Source organism: Nelusetta ayraudi, unplaced genomic scaffold (assembly GCF_046127955.1).
Source record: "Nelusetta ayraudi isolate G7.1 ecotype Tasmania unplaced genomic scaffold, CSIRO-AGI_Nayr_v1 ptg000005l, whole genome shotgun sequence".
Classification (NCBI taxonomy): Eukaryota; Metazoa; Chordata; class Actinopteri; order Tetraodontiformes; family Monacanthidae; genus Nelusetta; species Nelusetta ayraudi.
In genome coordinates, this window is record NW_027466055.1 from 1738312 (window position 1) to 1758199 (window position 19888).

General features: G+C 43.4%; 1 protein-coding gene across 1 annotated transcript in view; it reads right to left on the reverse strand.

Annotated features, from left to right (window-relative positions):
- Positions 1 to 18623, reverse strand: part of nhsb (Nance-Horan syndrome b (congenital cataracts and dental anomalies)) — a 37969-nt gene extending 19346 nt beyond the window's left edge. The window contains exon 1 of the mRNA XM_076048259.1: positions 18163 to 18623. Within this exon, the coding sequence (XP_075904374.1) occupies positions 18163 to 18442 (280 nt within the window). The 5' untranslated portion in view covers positions 18443 to 18623. The remainder of the gene's footprint in view (positions 1 to 18162) is intronic.
- Positions 18624 to 19888: the final 1265 nt, after the last annotated feature.

Sequence of the window (19888 nt, forward strand, 5' to 3'; positions counted from 1 at the left end):
CAAGAAAAAAAAAGAAAAAAGAGGGGGGTGGAGGGGAGTTCCGCGCAATTTTCCCAGATTTAATCTGGTGCAAACAGATTGAGGATTCAACTCCACGGAAACCTCCTTTGGGTTGAGTTGAGTTGTTTTTGTTGAAAGTCTTGAATACAATAAAGTCTGCAAGCAAAGGAGCGAAAGGAGAAAAATATTCTCATGTCTCCGGTTTAATGTGGAGCTGATGTGCTTTTCATTCAACACATTATATATATATATACATATATATATATATATATACATAACCCTTGGCCTTGACTTATCTTTGGAATTTTTGGTTATACTGTGAACTAACACATAAAATGTCCTTTCCAAAATTCCTGATAAAATCAATGGGTTGAAATATAATAGAAGAAATATCATTAATAATATGATGTTCGTATGGATTTTGCCTTAAGGCACCACCGCAGCAACTATTTATTGATTGTGTCCTCCTCTTTCCTACTTTTCTTATTATGTCTGCACGTGATGGACGGATCTCTATTGTGCTTCTCTGTTTACCTTTTAATGTGCACTTCAGACCTCATCGCCTTATAAGCCGTGTGTGAAACGTTTACTCCTTTACAGTAGGACATGAAATAACGTTACACAATGAGCTGCTGACAAACATGCAACCTGCCCTCACGCACAGCACACACACACACACACACACACACACACACACACACACACACACACAGCTCCAAGAGAATCACTTCTACTTCCGTGGGTTGCCACTGCTGTTGACCTATTTTTGTCCAGACCTCTCTCTCTCTCTCTCTCTCTCTCTCTCTCTCTCTCTCTCTCTCTCTCCTTGCTCACTCGCTCCAGCCCCATAATTCACCCTGCTTAAAAATTCACAACAGCTTTTTAAGCCTCCACTCTATTAAATGACAGGATCAGGACAACAAGAACATTTTTTATTTTTTTTATTTTTGCACAGTTGCATTTCTTTGGCCAACGCTTTGCAAAACCAAGGTTGTTTGGATGCAGAAGACAAAGCCAGTGTGGCTGGAGGGACTGAATGTGTCTGTAAGGTGGCATCACTTGCACACTGGCAGACAGGAAGCCCTGTCGCTTATTGGAGGAGAGGAGCGGGAGAGAGGAAGCGGAGCAGCAAAAAAATAACGATAGAGAATGAATAATAGCTGTTGTAAAACAGCAGGTTATTTGTAAGTCTGTGCACAGCCTCACTGGCCCGGTTGTGATTGGACGAACCAAGCGGGCCAGAGCCAATGAGGGCACAGGCAGAAGGAGAGCAGGCACGCAGAGTTCCCTCCGTCTGTGATGGTGGGCACACCCTGTCGTCCTGTTTGTATCCACATCGCTTTATGTGGGAGAGCATCTTGAACTGCCTACATACACACACACACACACACACACACACACACATATGTATGTACATACATGATTATTGACATGTAGAGTAATTCTACAGTCTCTAATACTGTCACAGCACAGAGTTCTCCTCTGTTTCTTCCATCCACAACACTCTGAGCTCCAGGAGCTGCTGCAGAACAAAGACACCGAGCACACAGTGTTCCGCGGCCCACTGTCGTTGCTGTTACACACTGTCAGCAAAGACACACTAAGAGTTTCAATGCTAAAGGCTGTTGGCTCCTAGTATCCCAAGTCTTCAGGGCCAACAGTCCACACCACCTGTATTTTCTATCTATCTAGTTGCAGCAACTTTCACCTCAGACCTGTCTGCTCCCTCAAGTTCAGCAGTTCACCTTACACTGTGGCTGCTAATCCAATGGACCTACAATCTGGCACCAGCGCAACACAGCAAACTACTCGACTTTGTCGACAGGTGTCACTGTCACACCTTTGTTATGACATTATTGTCATTATCGTTATTACACAAGAGATGTAACTCATGGACTCTAACCAGATTTTTCAAAATTCCATCTCGTTTTGTGTTTTTTGTTCCTTCCTGTTTTGTCCACCGCAGCTGCAAGAGCACGTACACAGAGTTGAGGGGTGTGTGTGTGTGTATGTGTGTGTGTGTGTGTGTGTGTGTGTGTGTGTGTGTGTGTGTGTGTGTGTGTGTGAGCATGGTTGTGCTTGAGTGTGTGTAATGCTGCGGTCTGATCGATGTGACAGCGTGAGTGAGTCTCCTCGAAGAACCCCGGCCTTATTGCTCTGCTCTTACACACGGCCTCCGTGCAAACACAACACAACACAACACACTCTGTCTCTCGCTGCTTCACATACACACGCACATGTTTAACCACATCATCAAGAGCTGCGTTTCCATGACAGTTCTTCAGAAAATAAAAGCGAAATTTCTGAAATTTGGACAAAGCACAATTGTGATTTGCAGGTGTTTCCATTGAACGGCGTGAATCGCATCAGCCGAAATTCTCATAAAATCTCTTGCTTTTGTTTGTTTACGTTTGTTTGCTGTCAAGAATGGTTGTTATATTTTCTCTTTGATTACTTGTAAAAAAAAAAATATTCAGTCTCCTTTCCTTTCCACTTTCAAACAGCCCGATTTGTTCACACTTATTAAGAAGTTTCAATAAATCCCATGTTTTTTTTCTATGAGCACAATGGGCAACATTAGCCATGCAAAACATTTCAGCTTGCAATTAACTTAACTCTGGCTGAATGTCAAAGTTAATGCTACTTGCAAAGCACCGTGGTGTGCTCCATCAAGAGCGGCGGTCAGCACTATTCTTTGCTAGTCCTGATAAGAAAATGTAAATGGGAAAGCTGCCACGATGGACGAGCAAGAGTTGAACTGAAGTCAAAACGGTTCCGCCAAGTTGGTAACAGTGTAATAGGATTAGCCAACGTCTTTCCTGACACTGTTGCATGCTGAGAGGCAAAGAAGGTTTTAGTCAAATTTAGCTGATTGTCTAGTAATCCATCAAAGTCTCACAAATGGTGGAGGCGAGTTGGAAGGTGGGGGCTTACACAGTGTGACACCCACTGCGGTTAGTGTGCACTGGACACTGGACATCTTAGGAGGAAAAAAAATCACATTCATCTTCAGTGTGCAAGATGAGGTTGCCATTGTTCTCCTTCACGCTAAATTTTAGCGATGGATATTTTTCCCCCTTTAGATGGAAGCAAAGTAGGCAGGTTAAACCAGGAGAGAGGTGGCGGAGAACCTTCGCACGGATAATCACCCCTCCAAATTTACTACATAACAGCAGTGGAGAATCTGAACGCATTTCTAAAACCCCGCCGGGAGGATTTGACTGGCATTAAGTCTCCAGGATAGAATAGAGTTAAGAAAAGTAGGAAAGTGTCTTGATCACTGAGCTTCGCCACAACCGCTGCTCTCACAATATTTATTAGCAATGCCCACTGCTGCTTTAGTGAATTATTTAAAAAGAAACCAGACGAGTTGGAGCTGAAATAATTCCACTATTGTGCTGAATCTTCTTGATGTGCTGCTCTGAGCTCCCACTGCTGGAGGTGGATGGCACTGGGGTTGGCACTACTTTGTTGAGTGAACCACTTGGCGGAGTGACACAGTGACACCTCGGACGGCGCTGGAATTCCTTGCTTGGTTTTTGGCTGAAATGATTCAACTTGTGGGTCTTGGTTGGGGAAGAAATCCTCATCGCTGCGATCAGACATTCACCTCTTCACAACAAACGTATTGTTCGGGTGACGGGAGTGGTTTGACTAAATGTTCATCTTTTAGATCTTATCTAGTTAATAACACCTGCTACGTATTTGTCTTAACAGTTATTGGATTGTGTCTCTAATGAGTTTTGAGATGTATGGAGAGCTGTTGTTGTTCTCTGAGCAGCTGGCACCTCTGCCCCCCCTGGATCTCAAAACAACAGGCACTGATCATTAAAGGGAATAGACCTACTCATATGAGAATAAGGATTATGGCAATGTGCAAATTTGGCGAAAAAAAAGGAAACACGCACATCCAAAATGCAGCCAAGAGCAGAGTCGGAACAAGTTAAAAGAGGCATGAAGAGAACTGGCGACATTGTAGAGAGGAAGAGAAGAAAATTGTATTTATTCTAAATTTGTGGGATCCGCTTTTTTTGTTGTTTTTTTAAAACCAAAATCCTGAACAGCAGCAAGTTTTACCATTAAGCATTAATTATTGTGCAAAACATCTTAGCAGGATATTAAAATCAAACCAGTCAATCCCGCTGCTGCTGGAAAGTAAAGAGATGAAGGCACATCCTCACGCGAGCAGGCTCTAATGCAGCAGCATTAACAATGTCTTAACTCAATCCTACTGTAAAATCTGCTTGGCCTACAAAAGGACACAACTTAATAAGATCAGCATCAGACCTACCCAGTCTATCTGTTTACTTAAGCAAGATATTGAGCGCTTCAAAAGCCCTTAACTGACGGCCCTGGTTACACATCAGCCTGACTTGCTTGGTATTTCAGGTGAGTTCTCACCTCCTATATGCTGCTCCTAAATATAAACATGGAGAGCTACACCACATGTATAGATAATTCCAACACTGAGTGGTGTTGAACAGCCATCAAATCTATCGCCTATGCAAGTTTTAGGTCAACTTTAAATACACAGACCATAAAAAGTTTGGGATATTCAGCTTTCGGGGTCAAAGTTCAGAAGTCCAACCTTCACAGGTGGACTTAATTTGACCTTCCCTAAACTTTTAAATGCACATATGCAACTGTGCAGTGTTGCATGAGGATGAGGAGGTGAAGGGACTTAGCTGAGGTAGAGTGGCCCGGTTTGACCCGGTCCCAGAATGTGATGTCACTTCCCATTTCCAAGACTTCCTGTATCCTGTCTTGCTACAACTTATTTCTTCACATACTCTTTTCTACAAGGTGATTAACCACAAAAATCACAACATGACAACATGTCCATGAATACACCACTAAATGATCTGGTTCAATATCAGTTTGTATTAACAAAAAAACAAAAAAACAAACAAACAAAAAAATCACCCAATATTCAGTCCAATATTCCCAACTTTTTGTGAGTATTGTGTCATAAATACAAAGCAAGACTGCGAAGTTATCTTATCAAAGAATTAGATTTGTATTATTCTAATTGAAACATATCACATTACTACATTGGAACAAGGAAACATAAATGTATAAATATAATCAACCATTGTTGATTCCAACAACAATTTATACCTTTTGCTCAAGCAAAATTACATTTAGATTCTTGAGATAATTAAACTCACAGATTTGAACTAAAACACTAAACAGTTTATAATTTCTGTATAATTTGCAAAACGACAAACCCAACCCAAGACAACTCAACGTGACAAAAGTGAGCATCCTGTACTCTTGTATTCTTGTACATGACTTTGCAACTGTCAGCATGGATTGATCAATTAATAAGCAGGGGTTGACAATGAAAAGAAAATTCATTTATCTTAAAGCTATTGCAGCACCAACTATTTTGGTATTTATATGATTTAAAGCATAATGTTTGAAACCTTGACAAAGAGGCTAAATTTAGTGACTTGCACAGGTGTCTCTGGCTGTGCTTCAGTCGTCCTGGTGAGTTCCCATCCACTGCATTTCAAACACAGGAAATGCTTTAATATAGAAATCAAACGCGCTCCTGTCAGGGCATGAAACTCCTTAAATACAAAGAAGTGTAAAACACTAGTTGACCTTTTAAGTCATCACACTGACACTGAGCAGCTTTCCTTTTGCTTAAAGTTCATTTTAATAATCCGGAAGTTCAAAAGAAAATCAGTCAAAGTTTATCATCTTTTCCTTTATCTGACGCCCTGCGATGAAACATTGAGGATTAAAAGCTTCTACCTGGTTTCACCTCTTCTCAGAATTTCATGGTAAAAAAAAAAAAAAAGAAAGAAAAAAAAAAAGACGGCGCTCCTGACGTATTAATAATGAGCGCCGTGTTTGCTGCAGTCATAAACAGTAATCAGATGTTAGAGTCAACAGAAATGCACTCAAACAACTGCAGGAAAATCAGTTGGTCACTGTGGCTCAGCATCATCTTTGTGCCGCACAACCAAGGAACCACTTCAACCACTTGGGCTTGAATGAAATCAATGGAGTTCTGAAGCAAGTGGCTACAAATAAAAAAACAAAGAAACTGCATTTTTTTTTTTTTTTTTTTTTTTTTTTTTAGACAGGGGTGCTGAGTGTATTCTAATGAGCGGTAGAAGAAAAGAGAGAATGTATAATGCATTATCTCCCCTTTTTATCCCGAGGATGAGAGGGCTTCCAGTTTCTGAGGGACATCCAAGTGTTGGTCATGGATTTGTATATCCATGTGTTTGTCTAAGTGTGTGTGTGTGTGTGTGTGTGTGTGTGTGTGTGTGTGTGTGTGTGCGTGCGTGAATGGTAATGTTTTAATGTGTTTGTGCGACATCTTTCAGGCATATGTGACAAACAGAGGAACAGATCTGAGCTCCTCCAGTTCAGAGGTGCAGCCGTGTAAGTTGAAGAGGACACAAAGGAAAACCAATTATCAAACATAGTAATAATAAACAAATAGATAGATAGATAGATAGATAGATAGATAGATAGATAGATAGATAAAGAGCACTCACTAACAGAAAACACCTTGTTAACGCTCCCCTCTCCCTTCAGTGTGGAAAGGACCCGGGTGCTGAGACTATGCTGGCATAAGCCATTTACGGCCAGTGATAAAGAGCGTTGTGATTGTGCGAGATCAGCGCTATCAGCCTCTAACCGGGCTGCAGAGATAAACATCAGATGGTGTAAATGCCGTGCACAAAGGTTCAGCTGGGGCTGAATCACCATCGGGATCACTGCTTCTGATCCACCGTAAACCATATGGCTCCGATTCACTTTAACATGCATGGATTAAGGGTTTGATTCAGCTGGCAGCCATTCGCGGCTGCTAGTGTTGCTGGACTTCATTTTTGTTTTTCCGCCGTTAATAATCAAGAAATTCTCAAATAACCCGACGACCAGCTTGACACGACTGCTACACATCTCCAGATATTTTTGGTGTGTTGCTATTTGTACGTTAACATCAAGAGCAACTGTGAGAATGTACTTGGCTGATTCTATTCTGTTTAATGCCATTTTCTGAGCAGGAGATGTCACAAAACCTATAATTTGTCTGCATTGTTTTTTGCCCAAAATGCTCAAAAGTCTTGATGTTTGTTTTTGTTTTGGTTGATAATTGAAAAAATAATAACAAGACTTGACCAATTAATGATGTATGAATTATGAAAGTCCGATCAAGCTACAGAAACCATATGACTTTTGAACAACTGCTCACTGCAGTGACTGCTATGAGTTAGACTCTAACTGACTTTAACTGTTAGAGGGTTGAAGAATCAAAGGGGCAACCTGATTGGTGGAAACAGTGACAAAGATTCACACAGCACATATACAGGACCAAATTCCTTCTCAACTGACCCGACAGCCTTTAATCTAGACTCCATGTGTGAATCCTGTAAAAAGTGCATTTTTACTAAAGGGGCTTTATGCAACATTTACTTTTGCTATGTTTGCTAAACATAGCATGGACATTTTGCTATGTCCATGCTGGGCCTGTTAATCCAGCATGGCAAATGTCATCTACTGTTTTCAGAGTCAGGATAAGATTACCACAACACCAGCTTCCTGAAATGGACAACAAAAGGAGAATAATAAAGAATTCCTAATGTTTGCTCGTGCCTGAAAACAGTCATTTTTTTTGTTCAAATGATTGTTGATTCTGTAGGTGAACTGGAGAAGCTCTGAACAATGGATGGAAACTGTTAGACATTAACTGAGTTAACACTGTTGTCACATGTTAGGCTATTAATCTGTCATCTCACGTTATCTTTTGGGACTTTGGCCTCAGTGGAGTAATCCGTTGGTTAATACGCACACACAGACGCACGCATGCACGCACACACACACACACACACACGCTCAGAGTAATGGGAAGAAAGTCTCACAGTCAGTTAATTGTAATTTCTTACTACTGTAATTATTTGACTGTGTGGTTGTAATTACCAGAATGCAGAATGGGAGCAGTGGCAGGATACTGTAATTATTTTACACATGTTAAATCTGTGTTATTGGCTCTTTGCAAACAAGTATTTATTTCAATTATTGGGCTGGATGAGTAGATGCTACTGGTGCTGTGGATGGGCCCCACTGCAGCATCTTGAGGGATTTTGCACGTTGCGTCCTGTGCATTGCATGCAAAGATGAAGGAAAATGTGAATGAACTAAACAGTGTCAGTGTCATACAAAGTGTGCACTGTGAGGGAGTTGGCATGGCGGATGAGGCAGACGGAAAGAAAAAAGAAAAAGAAAACCCTGACCCAAGAGTTTATCGCAGCCAAGAAAACAAGCATTGATCTTGAAAGTGGTGCGTTACTCTTAAACTCTTCCTCGAGATCATGTCCACCGCCATGGAATTAGGAGGGATGGCACATCTGTACTTCCTAATTGTACACATGTGCTCACTGCACTTTTGAATTTACATTTTTTTTTTTTCAGTAAATCATAAATGGCGAGTGGTAAAGACAGTAAAGGTGGTTATTTATTGCACATAAAAGCACAGCACTGCATTTCAGCCAGATTGAAAAATGGCGTGGCTGGCACACTAATACTGTATAGTGGTTACCATTGTTTCCATGGTTTTGAGCACATGATTGCACACATTTGCAGGTGTTTCCATTGAATGGTGTGAAGCACATTAGCCGTAATTCTCGTAAAATCTTGCGGGAAGAGATCCTACGAGAATTACGTTTGTTTTTGTTTGTCAAGAATGGTTGTTCTATTTTTCTCTTTGATTACTTGTAAAAAAAATTATTCCGTCTCCTCCTCCGTCCAAACATAACGTGCCCTTTTCACTTGAAGTGACCCCGTTATTGTGAAAAAGTGTTTCCATGACACTTTTACGATATACCTCTATATGGATACGTCTGGAAAAACCACCTCATGAGGGCGTCAAAACCTTTTAGCCATGTTTGAGAGGTTCTTCCAAGTTTAGCTGTTTCCCTGACTAGTTTTTTATTGCCATATTTAGGTTTTGCACTATTCTAGGAGTCATGGAAACGCAGCAACTGTTTCTCGCTTCAACATTGAGCTTTGTTTTATTTTGCAGTTAGCTTGGCCTAGGAATTTGTCCCTTGGATGTCATGGGTGCGTGCTTTCAAAACACACACAAAGTTGCTCGTAATATCAATGTGCTTGGCTTTGCTTTGGCTCACTGATACAATTGCTCGTGACAGATATGGCTAATTAGTGTAGCCTTGGCTTTGCTGTCCTCACCTCTCACCAGCCTGCTGAGAAATTGGATTAATTTACTTTTCCGTAATGCGCTGTATCAGCGGAGGACCCCATGCCGAGTCTTTTTCACAAGCTCATGGTTCATTTTCTTTTCTTTGCAAAGTATGTTTAAAACGGCTGATGTATGTTTAAAACATTGACATTCTTCTATTCTCATATTTAATTCATTAAGACCGTGTGTCCTTCGTTTCAACACAGTCACACGTGCCTTTGTTTGGGATGGAGACAGAGTTGACGTTTTGAAGGCAGCGGTTGCATGTAGTCCAATTAGGCTGGCGGTGCACTAAGGTTCTTACACAAGACAATCTGTTTCTTGGGAACTCCTTAAGAGCAGCTCAGTCCTTAAAACGAGCAGCAGGCAACTGCTCTTAAGCTTTTTCTGACTCCATCTGTTTCCATCATATGCTGATAGTTTACAGAGTCTTCCTGAAGACAGTGCACTTGAAAGCATGCAGGCCATCCATTCTCTGCTCCCAGTTTAAAGCGTCATTATTCAGAACCCTCCTGAAGCTCACCAAATTACTGATAGAATTACCTTCAACTCCTTCTTATGTCAACCTCCTAACCTAACTGACGGCTCTGCTCTCAAGATTCCAGCAGCTGATTTAATACGTCCATTTCATGTATCCAATAAGCTTTGGGGTGAAAACCAAGCAAAAACGTTGGGCAAAAGGCTTAGAAGAGTAATCAGAGTTTAAGACAGGGTCAGACATCTGCTTACATCGTTGTTTTCTATCTCTTCTTTCCAAGTGTCTCTTCAACAACTATTAAAACTATTTTAATAGCTATTAACTTTTTTTTAGGCCCAACTTGTAACAAGGTTGGTTGGCAGAGACCTCAAATCTGCTCTGATGGAAACTAAAACCAGAAGAACAGAGAATCATCTTTAAAGTCACGAGTCTGGAATAGAATGGAATGGCTCAATGCCACATGCTGGATTCACCGGGCACTCATGGATATGCCCTCACCACCCCCCTCACCCCCCATCCAATACAAATACAACTATTTGTATTTACTATTATTTTATTTTTTTAGTTCCCAGCCATCTGTCAAGTTTTTTTGGGGGTGGGAACGGTGATTATGGAGTCTCCAGACAGAGATGACAGCAGTTCAAGACACAGCAGTTTGGCCTTTTGCAAGAGAAATCACACACACACACACACACACACACACACACACACGGAGGAACTGACTGGTCTGGCACAAAATAAAACAAGACAGTGAGACATCACAGTGTTTGCAGCCTGTCTCTCCCTGCTGTGCCGGAGTCATTACATTACCTAATACAACACCAGGAAGTACTGTCTCAGACACAGTACTGCATTAAAAGCATTGGGAGAAATTTCATAAACAAGTTTAATGGACAGTAGCAAAAGCTGGATTTTAATGTATACAAAATGTGATTTAAACTGTTTGTCCAACTACTTCTTCAGTACTTCTGTTACGTATTCTTTTAATATTAGTCATACTTGATAGATGCAGTTTTTTTCTGCAAGTAACCTTTTCCATTTTTTTGGACGAGATAAATTGTGGAATTGATTGACAATCATTGTGTCCTCAAAACAAGAAGGTGTTGAATTTGATTCCAACCCAGGACAAGCAGCTGTCAGCTGGTGTGAGTCCGAGTGCGATAGCTTGTTTGTCTCTTTGTGGCCCTGTGATAAACTGTCGACATGTCGAGGGTGTAACCCCACCTTCCCCCTTCGAAGGCTGGGAGAGGCTCCAGCAACCCCTGAGTGCAGGACAAACAATAGAAAATGGATGGAAGGACTCTTTTTTCATTTATTAACATCCAACGTTGAGTTTGTGACAATTTGTGGCAACATTTGATTCATTTTTTTTCATCTCGGCATTTCTGTTAATGACTGCAGCAGGTTCATGGGGAGACCAAAGGCCAACTCACACAAACAAGGAACACGCCAGCACGCCAGCCAGCCACGCGGTCAAGTGCTGTGATATCTCGACCAAGAGGTTCTCCATGCATGTTTTATAGCAGGCTGCAACAGCAATAGAGACAGGGGCACTTAAAGCGGAATTTCTAATGAATACATGAGAGAAAGAGAAAGACGGAGCGAGGAAGAGTTCAGCGGGTTGACTGTGAGGCCCTTGTTTGTATTTTCATGTGCTTGCCACTTGCATGACATAAGAGCATTTCTTGCATTTGGATATAGAACACTGCATGTGGCAGCAAATGATGTTTATATCTCTCTCTGCATATGTGTTGTGACCACTAGCTATCTGGTGACCTCCACACACATCATCTCCACATTTCACCCCTGATGGAAGCAGAAATATGCCGACCGAGCGTTTTGGTTCAGTTTGAAACGAGATGGAGAAGAGGGACGGTTTGAAGGTGAACGGGGTTGTTCCTGGTCAACACCATTGGACTGAAATACTGACAACAATTTAGATGCGTCTGTTAGTGATATTCTCTGAACTTGAATCGTGTGCTGTCGTAATTATAATTCCAGCGCGCACCTGAACGTGTTCAAAAACGAAAAGTGAATGATTCAAATGTTCTATTTAATTTCAGTTCTGAGCAGATTTGCATGAAGACAAAGGTGGAATCTGTTTTAACCTTCGAGATAAACATCACGTCTGCTCCTACACAACTCGGTTCGATCAGACACCGAAACAATATTTGAACTTCACAAAAAGCCATTCCTCCTCTCACTGACACCGATCATATGCACACTGAAAAAGCCACCAACCCTTTTGGAAATGGCCCATGCTGTGAAAAATGAACATGACTGAATGTTGACCTCCTGATCTCCAGAATTCCTGATATCATTTGCCACCCACTGTTTGGGTCAAGTGCGAACCTATCGTATTTGTTTGTGAATTAATTGAAAATAAAGCCCAGTATTCAAAAATACATTTTCCAATTTATTAGGGGAAGCTGTGTCGAAGTTTTTAGTGGGTAAAAAGGTTGCCAATTACTCTGAGGGGGTCTGTCATCCATCCATCCATCCACCCCCCCATTCTCCTGCACTCAGGTCACTTGGGTCACTGTTCCGGCTCTCTTGGGGTGACAGTGGCTTGTCGCTGAGGTCCCGCAGGGCCACATAGAGACAAACAACCATCCAACATTTTCCAGCTGGCAATCGGCCGGATTTGAAGTTGCAACTCTCAATCAAAGCTTCTTGCCATGAGGTGACACCACTGTACTACCATGTTGCCCCGAGGCTGCTGTGTCAAAACTCCATTTTAGAACTAATTTTATTGGTTACTTGCAGCACCACTAGTCCATCTTAATAAATCTGTTATACCAAGAGAGTTAACCCAGTTCCCCACTTTTATAATAGGCACTGAATAGTGGATGTCATCAGTATTTAAAAATGAAATGTGAAGAATTGTGATAGAATTTCAACATGAATATTTAGCTGAGAGTAACTGGGATAGTTGATCACCTGGCTGTAAGTATGTCCGTGGTCAAAGCCCCGGTGTGATGCTAGTAATAATCTGTTTCCGTCATTAATACCAATCTCTCTCAGTTTTGCCAGCTTGTCTTTCTTGCTGTGTCTTCCCTTCCATCTTCTGTCAAACTTTCTTTTTCCTCACCTCTGCTCATAGGCTTGTAAAAGTGTCTGGGTGGAAATCAAAGCGCATGAAACATTAAATATGCTGTCAAGAGGCAGAAGTCTCCCCGCACTGATGATGATGGTGAAAGTAGGGCAGGGAGGGAAGAGGTATGGATGGAGTGGGTGGAGGAGGGGGAGGAGAGTGGACACATATGCAAAGATGGGCGGAGGGACAGATGGAGGTAGAGACTTTTAAAGGTCCCATGATATGTAGAATTCACATTAATGGTGTTCTCTAACAATAACCTGTGTCTCTGGCCCGGAAGTCAGAAAAGTCCATCATTTCCTTTCCAGAAAATGAAATTAGCACTTTGTGATGTCACAAAGAGGGCTAATATTTCTTTCAGGTTGGTGACAACAGCTCTCTGATCAGCTTGTGGCAATTGTGTCCTCTTCCAAACAAGGTAACATCAGTTTTGAGAAAAAGATAAAGATGAAAGAGAAGTGGGGGCTGTAAACACAGGGCAAAAACAATCTGTTTACAGATACATATTATTTATCTATTTATTGTGATTGTTTTCACAGAAGTCTGGGATAACAACTGCTGGTCTGATCTGATGGATATAAAATCGGGAAGAAGATCGGTGAAGAATCTGATAAAGCTGGAGCAAATGAATCATCACGATAGAACAACGAGTTGGCACAACATCTCTGAACCGCACACGAAAACTGCACCAGAAAGTTGAACCCATCTGCCAGCTGCAGAATATGCACGCTACCTCACAATATTGCACGAGATGCAGTCTGCGTGTGAAAAAAACAACTGAAAGTCACAGAAAATTGACACATTCAGGCGCACAGTTTCTCTTTCTTCCCCTGCTGGTGTTGTGAAAAAAGCCACATGCACTGCTAGAGCATTACACTTGAATAGAGAGAAAGGAAGTGAAAGAGAGAGAGAAGGAAGGATAGAGGGAAAAGGGATTGACTCAGCTAAAAGGTTACAGGAGGCGTGTTACTATGCAGACTAGCAGTGGAGCGATCTCCCACAGGCCACTGTCTCAAATTTAAATTGACTTTAATGGCAGGAGAAGGAGAAAGGCAGTGATGCCAGGGAGGTGCAATATATTTACTGCTGCTGCTGCTGCTGCTGCTGCTCTGTGTGTGTGTGTGTGTGTGTGTGTGTGTGTGTGTGTGTGTGTGTGAGGACATGAGGACATGAGGACACAAAATTAAAATGTTTTGGCTGTTTCTCACTTTTCCTCACGACTTTATCACCACGAACCATCAGCAGTCACTTTTCTTCTTGATTGAGCTGAACTACTTTATAATATTTCAGTCCGACAACTCAGAACTGAAATACATGTTATGCGTTTGGCGTTCTGGCTCCAGCCTCATCACTCCCTGCAGCAGCATGGAGAAACATACTGTACATAATGAACCCCTGATACATTAAGAGGGATTATGAGGAGTGAACCCCTGCAGGTGATGCTGGCGGTGGAGGTGGGGCTGAACTAACAGGTGCAGTGTTGATGAAGGCTAACGTGCATCGACAGGCAGAAGGGGAGTCCAAGGATTGGCCGCTTTCAATAGAGCGCTACATTAAGAGGGTGCGTTTGATAGGTAGTTGTGGAGAGAGGAACATGTCACGTGCATGTCAGTTCTGCTGGAGTCGCTGCCTGAACTGGCTCAGCTCCCACTGGGCGCCTCACTCAGTGTGTGTGACAGAAATGAATCCAAACAAAGCAAAGGTCCGAATGAGACGGCAGAACACAAAGAACCATCAACTCAGGGCAAATGAGTTCATTAGTTCCTTCCTGGGCTCAGAATAAGAATACATAAATGTGTGTATCACATTTCAATGGCTCCTAACTCAGCATGAGGATGGACTCATTTCTCCATCTGTTTGGATTGTTTCATTCTTTCTATTAGATGTGACATTGGCAGCGTCTATAACTCTGAATGGCCAAAGTTGTACAATAAACACAAAGGACTTCTATTGTATTAAGACCATTGTTTGGTGTATTTTATCTATGACGCACTGACGGTTCAACTTGATGGTGACGATGGGCGCTGGTGACGAGGTAGAAACGTTCCCCAATCGATGACGCTCATCTCAAACATCTGTTAGCCATATAATTGAAAGTGTCGTGAAAGAGGGAGCACAACACGAAATGCAATTGAGCCAATCATTGTTTGTCACACTTCAATGCCCAATGGCAGTGTGTACTATTCACAGCAGTGCTCTAAAGCTCTTGAACGGTGAACACCATGTGTCCTGCGAAGGCTCCTACTGCTCGTGCTACTCGTGCTGATGGAGCGATGCCAGAACAGACTGTTTAAACAAGTTTCGCTGTCCAATATAACGAATCGTCTTGCACAAATGCGACAGACTGACTTCATCCAAACACTGGCAGCTGCCATGTTCAAGAGCAGCCCAAGTTGGCCCCATATTGACAACTTTGAATCTTAATCCAGTCCACGCTGAGGAGATGGAACTTTGTTGTCACTTGATGTCTGTTCATTCACGCACACATCCACACACAGATCTTCAGCTCCTTGGAGTCATTGCTGCCACCTGAAGCTCAGGGTAGGAGCTGATAATGCTGTTGAAAGCCGAAATGAAAACAACCCAACTTTGTTGGAGGTTCAAGTATGAGTGCCAGTCTACAGAGGAGCTGAGGAGGTACCTCTAACTCACTGCTTCTGTTCTCATACACTCTAATGAGCTGAACTTAGTTATATTAACATGTCGTGCGATTATCTAATTTCACACTTAATACATTCAGATTTAATACCGAGTCAATGGAGATTACTTTCAATCAATGCTTTCTACTGATGCGGCGGCTTCTCATATTTCATAGATCAACACTTTTGAAACAGAATGTTAACAATCCAAATGCATTGAAATGCATTAAAGAGCCTTGACTGACTCATCTGTACTGTCATCTGCAGAGCACCATTGCTACCAAAAAACAATCAAACAATATGTATCACATTAGCTTCTTGATTTGTCACAAACACCATGTTGAGATCTGAACTGGTTCTCATTCTCTGACTCTACTGTTTTTGTAGAGGAAGAACAGGAAGAGGAGGAGGAAGAGGAGGAAGAGGTGGATCTGATCCCTCCTGCTGGAGGGCATAAATATGAGTGGCTGCAGGTGTGTCTCCCTCTCACTTCACCTGCAGCCGTCCACCAAACCAGCATCGGTTGGCACTGTGTTATTTGTAAGTTCTTGTTTCATACATTTGTTTGTTAATGTTGTGGCATTCTGGTTGATTTCATTTGTAATATTTATATTGCTTGCAATTCAATTTAACCATGCTAAGTTAAGCCTTATATATTTGTGTTTCACTTTTCCTGGGAGAAAAACCAGTGAAACAACCCATGTCAGTCACACATTCATTCTCCAGCATTAAAACTTGAACTGCATGCTGAACTCTGAGGCTCTTGGAGTCTGACCACACTCCCATTTTGTTAGCTTAGCTATGGTTTCACCAGCCCAACCAAAGTGAGATTTAACAGGCAGTGAAACGAAAGGCCTAAAATCTTGATCATAATAATATTATAATATGATCAAAGTCATCGTCAAAGTGACTGACTCAGAGAGTTAAACCTGCCTTCCATCAGGAGTTTCGGCTTTACTTTGGAAACTCACTAACATTCCTCTACAGTATATGAGACAATATATAATACGAATCATAACAATTCTGAAAAAATAAATCTCACTAAACTTGATGAATAAATCTATATGTTTTGTGCTCCTTCATCCGGGCAGCCCATCTGGCTCCAGGGAGCGAAATCCTCAGGGAATAATTCATAACTCATTTCTTGGGCATGATGACAGACGCAAAACTACTGAAAGCGTGAAAGTTATTTTATATGTTTTAATGACAGCCACGACCACCAGTGCAATTCTCACAACAAACGATTGATTCATATAGATTTCTCACTTATAAGGCCAACAGGAGTCCAACACCTCGGCTCCAAAAATATATATATTTGAAAAAAGCATCTGCCATTTCACATTTCTCGCACATAAAAAGCCCCAACATTGCAAACAGCAGCAAACACAATACAACAAAGGCTGTTTCATGCAATATGCATCTGCTGCTCATTCACATTCGTGTGTGTGTGTGTGTGTGTGGCTGGACTTAAATATAAAGAATGTGTTTCATGGTTTCGGGTTTTCTTTGATCTTCCCATGTTAATGATCACAAAACACCATCAATAAACCTTCAGCACAGACTCGCGCAATTTCACCGCCAACGAATCGACTGGAACCTAAACGCTCACACGACGGGACTGCAGAGGACATAAATAACACGCAGCGCAGAATGAAATAATGCGTTCATTTATGTGCGACCGACGGCAGTGGGCGTGAATTGTTTATTTATTTATTTATTTATTTTTTTTGATGATTTGATCCGTCCCAATGCAGCCAACACCTGGAATTCTCCTCCCGTTTTCGGGAGGAGAATTCGGGGCCCTGCAACACGGATCTCTGCTGGGCTCATTACTGATGCTGTGTCGGTGCCGCTGCATGTGGAGAGGGTGGGTTTTTTTGCGCACAAGGAGTCGCCTTGTGAAAAGCCCGAACACACACTTAACGCGCGCGCGTGCACGCACACACAGACGCTTCTTTATAAATAAATAAAGAAAGGGAAGGTGGAGGGGGGGGCAGATGAGACCTGGACGTCGTGCGTCCACACCCTGAAACTACACACACCCGCTGCTGCTTCACTGTGTGTGTGTGTGTGTGTGTGTGTGTGTGTGTGTGTGTGTGTGTGTGTGTGTGTGTGTGTGTGTGTGTGTGTGTGTGTCAAAAAAAAAGACGAAACAGGCGCACACATGCCGCACAACATGCTTCAGGTGTGCGCTACCCGCAGTGTGCGAGCGAGACAGCGATGCTGAGCCGCCACACGCCCCTTCCCTCCCTCCGCGCTGCTAGCATGAACGCACGCACGCACGCACACACAGCAGCCGTCGACGGAGACGCATCCGAGGAGTCGGCGCACGCACGGGCCGCCAATTGACTGAACGGTCGACGCGCAATTCTGCGGTGTGAAATGGCTTTTTTTTTTTTTTGATTTTTTTTTTTCCCGCGGATGCCGCAAATGCGATGTGCAAATGCAACCGCGTGACACATTTCAATTGTGTGTGTGTGTGTGTGTGTGTGTGTGTGTGTGTGTGTGTTGGGGAGGGGGGGGGGGGGTGACGCTGGATGCTGGGGAGAAGATGTGGAGGGGGAGGAGGGCCGCGTGCGCGCGTGCAGCTGGGTAAATTTCGAGGCGGGTTGCCCTTCGAAGCCACGAAGGCGCACCACATGTAATCCGCTGCAATTCGTGACACGTTTTTTTGCTTTTTCGTTGAACGAACACGTGTGCTGGTTCTGTGCTTGTCCGCTGTACTTACGCACTGCCTCCTTCTTGGGGTCGAGGGCGCCGGCAGTCTGCTGGATCTCCACTATTTTGCTGTGGAGCAGCCACACGCGCTGGTTGGTGTGGACGATGTCGTTCTCCAGCTCCTGGAATAAGGAGCAGGCGTGCCGGGCCAGTTCGGACAGCTGTCGCAGGGTCCGGGACAGAACCACGTTACTGATGGCACACAGGTCCTCGAAGAGCGCACCTTCGTCGCTGGGGATGTGGTGCCTGCACAGAATCTGCGGCTCCACAATCCTCTTGGCGAAAGGCATCTTGCGCACCCGAAACGACCGCAATAACGAGTCGAGAGTAAATTCCCAGCGCCCAGGAGAAAAGGAGGGGAGGTGGGGAGAGACAGCATCCAAATGTGTCTTCGAGGGGGAGAGAAATCCACGAGAAAACCCGACGAGGTTCGGGGCCGAACCGCGCGTTCTCCCCCGGGCGTCAATCCAAAGTTCCCAGACTCTCCTTGAGCTCCTCCATCCTGCTGCTGCTGCTGCTGCTGCCGCTGCTGCTGCTTTGGGGGGAGTGGGGGTGGGGGGGTTAGGGTGGGAGGGGGATCACTCGCACTCCCGCACACACACGCGCGCACACATGCACACACATGCAGGGCACATCTAAGCTCAGGTCAGTGGCGTGAGGATGCGTGTTGAGTCTGCGATCATGGGATGCCTCCGCTCAGCGTCAGCAGCGCCACAGCGCAGAGGAAGCCACGTCAGGCGCGTACAAAACAAAAGCACGCACCGAGGCCGCGCGACCACCGAGGAGCTGCCGGCAAAATCCAACGGTCACACAGAAACTAGAGAGCCGAGGAACGTCAGGAACACGCCGCGGGAAAAAGCCATTCGGTCTCGCTGAGTTCTCACGGCGTCGCGCATCGCGCTTTTAATTTTCGCCTCGTCCCTGTTGTTCCGGTTCCTGCTGCGGTTAGTTTGAGCGCGATTGATGCCGTTTTGGCTCCGTGGCCTTAAAAGTCAGCAGGCGGAGAGGATGGGAGAGGCTGAGGTAAAACCCGGAGATGCGGACGCCTGGTGGAGGGGAGGGGAGGCTCCTCGGATCCGCCCTCTGCTCTGACTTGTCCAACAACTCTGGAGTGTTGATTGTTTGCCGCCTTTATATTGTCTCCATCACCAGTCCTCCATCACCAAGGGAGCAGGAGAACATGTTTATTTTTCCTGCAGTGGGCACAAAAGGAAGAAATAAGTTAACTGGCAATATTTAGTGCATTGTCTAAACTTGAATCAGACTTGTCAATATAATGTGAAAATCTTCTTTGCTCATTCTAAGTCTATAATTCTTTTCATTTATTTATTTATTTTTAATCAATATAATATCATTATTATTATTATTATTATTATTATTATTATTATTATTATTATTATCATTATTATTATTATTATTTTTATTATTATACCTGGTTCTGCTCTCACGGTGCTGGAGCCTCGTGGTCGTCAGCTTGCCGTAGGGTCACACAGACAGACCGCTCACACTCTCGGACAGTTCAGATCTCTCAATTTGAAGTACATACATGTTTTTGTGATGTGTTTTTTTTTAGCTGGGGAAACTCAGAGAGAACCCTCACAGACACGAGGAGTGCATGCAAAGGCCACACAGAAAGGTTGCAGGCCCGGGATTGAACCCACAACCTTCTTGCTGCGAGGCGACAACGCTAACCTCGATTATTCAGGTTCTATAAGTAACCCCAATGACAGTATTGA